Source organism: Sinocyclocheilus grahami, unplaced genomic scaffold (genome assembly GCF_001515645.1).
Source record: "Sinocyclocheilus grahami isolate Dianchi unplaced genomic scaffold, SAMN03320097.WGS_v1.1 scaffold2513.1, whole genome shotgun sequence".
Taxonomy (NCBI): domain Eukaryota; kingdom Metazoa; phylum Chordata; class Actinopteri; order Cypriniformes; family Cyprinidae; genus Sinocyclocheilus; species Sinocyclocheilus grahami.
Window position 1 is genome coordinate 1 of NW_015507692.1, and position 7,108 is coordinate 7,108.

Consider the following 7,108-nt stretch of genomic DNA (forward strand, 5'->3'; position numbering starts at 1 on the left):
CATAATATAATAATATAATGTAACTAATTTTAAACAAAACATTGAATTAACACTTTCAAATTTTTTAACAATTATAATTTGTTTATTTTTATCAGCTAGTAAACTAGTAAACTACTCATTCTGAACGATTATAAGCAGTGTATTAGTAGTTCGTATGCTACACTCTAAGAAAAGTCTGTAAAAATAGGGCAAAAACTATTCATATGAAGGAATTTTCCGTAATTATTATTCACACGTTTTTTTACCTACATTTTAAATTACGCATTGTATTTTGTGTTTTCGGGTTACAGGGTTACAATGGATAACGCATAATGTCCTGGAAAATTACTACATTTTTCTAGATATTTTTCTTACTGTGCATTAACTGCTCAACAAACTCAAGTACAAGCTACTAACAATAGAGGACGAAACCTGCAAAAACAATAAATAAATAAATACACAAATAAATAAATAAACATGCAAATAAATAAATAAATGTGTGTATAAATACATAAATTCTTGTTTAAATACATATAGAAATAATTAAACCTGTGATTAAAGTAGGCAAATAAATTGGTGGCCAAATGGAAAATGTTTAAGGAAATGCTAAACTCATCCTATTTATTTTCCTTTGATCACTCATTTATTTCTGAATGTAGTTCCGCATTTATTTTTCCTCTGCACAACATGCTAATGAGAGGGTGTTAATTATGGACTTGCTTTCCCGCTGACAGGAGATGCATGATGTAAATCCAGTATAGCCTAGTAAAGTCACTTTTGCCGTTCAACAGAGCAAGATACATAGAAAAATTGAGCTGTATCTAGGGACCGTCTCTAAAGTTACATACGACATTGGTATACACTTTTCTAACTTCAATAGCATTTGAGGAAAATTACTAACAGTAACACAACCAACTGTGAAGTGTTCATGTAGTTCTCAGTTATAATGCACAATAATAATCAAAAAATAATTGGGAAAAATAAATGCGGAACTACATTCAGAAATAAATGAGTGATTAAAAGAAAACAGTTAGAATGTGTTTAACATTTCCTTAAACATTTTCCATTTGCCCACCAATTTATTTTATTTATTTGCCTATATTTCATCACACGTTTAATTATTTATATATGTATTTAAACAAGAATACGTGTATTTATACGCACATTTATTTATTAATTTGCTAATTTATTTATTTTTAATTTCTGCAGGTTTGGTCCTCCATACCTAACAAGGTGTATCATAAATGAACAATTATTCAATTATTATTATTATTATTATTAAATTAAACAATTCTTAATAGCAGCCAACTTCATTCATGTGATGTGTGTACTGCTAGGCACCTTTGGTTTCCTCTTTTTGTGTCATTTAGATGGAAAATGTGTGCCTTTTTTATCGTTTGAGTCACTTATCAAAAGTTGCTAAATGTTGCCAAATAAATAAAAATAGCTACATTTGTTGCTAGGGTAGTCTGAAAAGTTGGTTAGCGCCTTCACCGGAAAATATTTCCCCTACTTCCGGTTTGCTTACGTCACATTGTGAAAGTAGCCTGTTGTGCTTTATCTAACTGCGCCATTTTACACCCGTGTTTAAGAATCTTTAACTCAACAGAAATAATGAGTATCCGAGTATCCAGTGGTTTCTGTATGCTATGTAGGAATTCACGTGATGTTGTTGAGGAAACTCAGGACGTCTAGTAACTTACATTTCGAGTAAGTGTCAAAGTGAGGAGGCAAGAAAAGTTATCGACTTCTTCAATAAGTAAGCAAGCATGAAATGTAACTTACACATGAAGTACGTTATATGCAGTTTTGATCTTATCAATGATGTATTAATTATCTTTGGTCTTTGGCCTGTATAGAACCTATGTTAAAATACACTTTTTAAATGCAGACCTAATCATAAAAGCCAAAGTTATAAACCACAGCGTTGCAACTATTTTCGCTTTAACATCTTTATTTATTTTTTATTTAGCTGCATGTCTCCAAATGTTCTGTGTAAACTAAAGTCAATATTGAAAAAGAATATCTGCTGATTGAGATGATGCCAGTTCTTAACACACACAATAACATCAGGGGCGTAGCATTAGGGGGGAGGCCCGAGACATGTCCCTAACAATATCCAGCGACTACCAAACTGTCCCTAGCAATGATTTTTTGTAATTTCGGACTCATCCGAACCGTCATACCATTGATATTAGGCTATCTAAGAAGTTAAATATGTGAGTAAATATGTTAGAAAACTGCGCGCTTTCATGAACGCATATTTAACGCATTGGCGGAGTAAGAACGCAGTCGCGCGCCGGAGGAGAAACACAGCCGCAGGTATCAGTTCAACACAGCAGTCCACAACAGTTCATATAAAAGCTCACTTCAGGAATTAACACAGCTGCATCGAGGAGTTTGAAGTACAGTGTTTGACAAAACAGAGCAAACGGAAAGAGAAAGCGCAAGCTATGGCTATTATTAGCTCTCCATATAAAGCATATTTACAGAAAGAAAAAGGTTGTGCTGAAAGATACACAATCTTCCAGCCTGGCATAATTTGGGACAAATATAATGAGATTTTATGGAAAACCATGTGAGTGGAATGTTGTTCAGCTGAATGCACAAAACAAACTGTTATAAATATCCCCCCCCCAAAAAAACACACTGAAATAAGTGCGTGCGGTTTATGTGTCCATCAGATGCAGGTGAAAGTTGTGTTCGTTACTGCAGCAACAGCAGAGTTTTCTTTCAGAATCATCCTGAGTCCAATTAGATTAATATAAGAATAAAGTGATGCGTGATTAAGACACCCAGCGCTCTGATGCTGCTGACATGTTGTTGGTTTAAAAATAAATAAATTGTGTAATTATTGGTGTGGGGGGGCATCATGTCAGAAGCAAACCTACGCCTTTGAATAACATGATGGCAAATCTAATTAAGCCAGAAGTGAAATCTTGATCACTGATTAGAAATCAGAAGTCAGAATCTTTTGTTTCCTATAAACACACACTGCTTGTATTTTGTTGTATCTGAGTGTTTCTGTCTCATCAGACGCACCTGTGCAGCTTCATGAAGACTGAATGAATCATGGAGGACACGCGAGCATTCAGAGATGGAGATGTTTCTCCAGGATGCAGGTAAGTCAAAGTCTTCATATGATCTTAATGTTAAATAGAAGATACCTTGTACAGCACATAAGCAGAGTGTTTAGGGTGTTTGTCAGGGTTGGTGTAGTGATCTGTTGACTTTTTCATATTCTGGACACCACAGATAGACAGACAGGTGGCTGCAGAGATGACATTATGCTTGGACAGTGTCATCACTCTTCAACAAATCTTCAGCTTCATTTATTTCTTTAATATATATTTTTGATAGACAACTTTCCTGTGTTGAGTTTATTTTCATGTAAAATCAACCAGTTGGATTCTTGTGTCTACTAAATTCTCTCTTTTCCAATGTCGCTCTTCTATTAAAGTCAATTTCAGGAGGACAGATCAAACTCATCAGAGCCCAGCTGTGTGTCCATGAAGAGTAACCGGTCTATGCAAGAACCGTTAAGATTTGATGGAAGACACACATCACCTGATCTGAGGTACAACAGTTTTACCATCAAATTACAGCACAAATGAAACAGCTCCATCACTTTAATGGGAAAACACATCAACAGAATGAAAGTCACTACTATCTAGCCCTAAAAATAGAGTACACCAGGGCCGGACTGGGACATAATTTCAGGCCGGGAAATCTCACACTCATCCAGGCCACACAGAAAAACCCCTTATTTCCTGTATATAGCCCATACATCCACAACAATTTCTGAAACCAGACAACCCTATTATTTGAATGGCCATCATCTAAAAAATGATTATCTCTGTCTATGATATCTCCAATATCTCTGTCTCTCCCTTTTTTTTCTTACCTGTCACTTCTTCACCAGCAGGTCTACTGTTGTGAACAGAACTGTGTCCACCTTGTTGAAAACAACCACCTCATTTCAATTTGTTAGGAGAGACATATTTGTTGTTATTATTATTATCAATATTTAAAACAGTACATCAGGATTTTTTGATGAATAGAAAGTAGGGCTGGAACGACATGGGGGTAAGTGATAAACGACAATTTTCATTTTGGAGTGGAGTAACCCTTTAATGCAAAAATAAAACAAAATCAGCTAAGCTACGAGTTCTTAAATCAAACTCTAAACAGAAATATTGGAGATGCTGGTATGCGCCCATCGCTCGGGTATCAGGTGTGCTTCATGCTTAATGCAGGCAGCATCTGAAGAGTGGATTACTCCAGATATGTATAGATGCCACATTCACCCGCTCCAGATACGTTGATGCGTCCGCCATTTTGGAACGGTCAACTTGACGTAATTTACCATAATAATCAATGAATATTCAAAGACACAAAGTTGTGGACACAGTCGAATTGTGCTTGAGGGTCGCAGACCTTTCCAAAATGGCGGATGACTTGCATATCGCGGCCCATAGAAACAGTCGCTAATGAGGCATCTGCATATACAGTGGGGCAAAAAAGTATTTAGTCAGCCACCAATTGTGCAAGTTCTCCCACTTAAAAAGATGAGAGAGGCCTGTAATTTTCATCATAGGTATACCTCAACTATGAGAGACAAAATGAGAAAAAAAATCCAGAAAATCACATTGTAAGGATTTTTAAAGAATTAATTGGTAAATTCCTCGGTAAAATAAGTATTTGGTCACCTACAAACAAGCAAGATTTCTGGCTCTCACAGACCTGTAACTTCTTCTTTAAGAGGCTCCTCTGTCCTCCACTCGTTACCTGTATTAATGGCATCTGTTTGAACTCGTTATCAGTATAAAAGACACCTGTCCACAACCTCAAACAGTCACACTCCAAACTCCACCATGGCCAAGACCAAAGAGCTGTCAAAGGACACCAGAAACAAAATTGCAGACCTTGGCTGACTAAATACTTTTTTTCCCCACTGTATATCCATGAGATTCCCCCTTCTATGTAAAGTGCCTTGAGTACCCAGAAAAGCACTATATAAATGTAACATATTATTGTTATTATTAGTATTGCTGCTTTTTGAGTAATTCCAACTACATATCAATGATGGATGTCCTTCCTCTGTCGCTTACGTTGCTGTCTGCATCTGGGCCTCTTCTTCACTGTAGTCTCTTCACCACTATACCTTCTACCTTCTTCTTAAACTTTGTGGTTGAATACAAAGCATCAAACTCAGACATCTAACTTTCACAACTGTTGTTTATTCATCCTAACAAAGCAAGTATTGCAAGTGCAAACATTTTTATATCAAAGCATATACAGTGTTAACATAAATACAAGAAAATTACATAACATTGAAGCAGGTAAATACCAATAGCAATATCAATATCCAAAACAATAGATAGAAAGATAGATAGTAGATAACATAATATAGATACAATTTGCGGATGCTTTATTATTATTCAGGTTTTCATTTGTATTCTGTCAGCTCATTTAGTTGCTGAATCTACCTTTCATGTGTTTTCTTTGTTATATGAATGTACTTTTTCCCTTCTATTCTATTCTATTCTATTCTCTTCTTCACTGTAGTCTCTTCACCACTATACCTTCTACCTTCTTCTTAAACTTTGTGGTTGAATACAAAGCATCAAACTCAGACATCTAACTTTCACAACTGTTGCTTATTCATCCTAACAAAGCAAGTATTGCAAGTGCAAACATTTTTATATCAAAGCATATACAGTGTTAACATAAATACAAGAAAATTACATAACATTGAAGCAGGTAAATACCAATAGCAATATCAATATCCAAAACAATAGATAGAAAGATAGATAGTAGATAACATAATATAGATACAATTTGCGGATGCTTTATTATTATTCAGGTTTTCATTTGTATTCTGTCAGCTCATTTAGTTGCTGAATCTACCTTTCATGTGTTTTCTTTGTTATATGAATGTACTTTTTCCCTTCTATTCTATTCTATTCTATTTTGTTAAAGCCAAAGTGACAGATCAATCTCATCAAAGCTCAGCTGTGTGTCCATGAAGAGTAACCAGTCTATGAATCCACCAGTAACATTTGAGGGAAGACACACATCACCTGATCTGAGGTACAACATCTCTTTTTAAATAGATTAATGTGAGAATAGATTAGATAGATTGGTTTTGATTGTTCTGTATAAGGGGTTAATTTATAAGGTAATTCTGTGTGATTTCAACACAATTGTACACAGTTCCCTTGCACACATTTGGTTTTTCGACTGCTTTTCACTGCTCAATTGTATTGTCTCTGTTGTCCATGTTTGTCCATAATTAGTGAGCAGCTAACGGACACTCCAGGAATATTTAAGGGAAAACGCATGCCATCTAATCTGAGGTAAAATATTTCTGTCTCGGCTGTCAAGAGATTTTATTACTATCAGTTTTACTCATCTGATTTATATCTTAATCTAATGTTTTATACTTTCAGTCGTGACTCTCAACTGGTCCAAAGCAGATTCAAATCAAAACTGCTGAGTAAGTTTGGGCATCTGTATGAAGGAACAGCGACGCAGGGAAACCCAACTCTCCTGAATGATATATACACAGAGCTCTACATCACAGAGAGTGAGAGTGGAGAGATCAATAATGAGCATGAGGTGAGACAGATTGAGACACAATCCAGGAGAGCAGCCACAGAGGACACAGCCATCAAATGCAATGACATCTTTAGACCTTTACCTGGACAAGATAAAGTCATCAGAACTGTGCTGACAAAGGGAGTCGCTGGCATTGGAAAAACAGTCTCTGTGCAGAAGTTGATCCTGGACTGGGCTGAAGGGAAAGAGAATCTGGACGTCCAGCTCATATTTCCACTTCCTTTCAGAGAAATCAACCTGATGAAGGACAAAACACTCAGTCTTTCAGATCTACTTCATGTCTTTTTCCCTGAAACTAAAGAAATGGAAATATCCAGTGATGAATATAAAGTGCTGTTCATCTTTGATGGTCTGGATGAGTGTCGTCTGTCTCTGGACTTTAAGAGTAAAGTGAAACTGTGTAATATATCTAAAGCAGCCTCAGTGGATGTGCTGCTGATGAACCTCATTGTGGGGAATCTGCTTCCCTCTGCTCTCATCTGGATCACCTCCAGACCAGCAGCAGCTG

At 36.0% G+C, this 7,108-nt stretch overlaps 1 protein-coding gene across 1 annotated transcript in view; it reads left to right on the top strand.

Moving 5' to 3' along the window:
• The first annotated feature begins 1,539 nt into the window (after positions 1-1,539).
• LOC107575215 (NACHT, LRR and PYD domains-containing protein 3-like) overlaps positions 1,540-7,108 on the top strand; it is a 45,463-nt gene continuing 39,894 nt past the window's right edge. The window contains exons 1-6 of the mRNA XM_016261623.1: positions 1,540-1,738; positions 3,016-3,101; positions 3,440-3,556; positions 5,962-6,072; positions 6,279-6,338; positions 6,432-7,104. Of these exons, the coding sequence (XP_016117109.1) occupies positions 3,052-3,101; positions 3,440-3,556; positions 5,962-6,072; positions 6,279-6,338; positions 6,432-7,104 (1,011 nt within the window). The 5' untranslated portion in view covers positions 1,540-1,738; positions 3,016-3,051. The remainder of the gene's footprint in view (positions 1,739-3,015; positions 3,102-3,439; positions 3,557-5,961; positions 6,073-6,278; positions 6,339-6,431; positions 7,105-7,108) is intronic.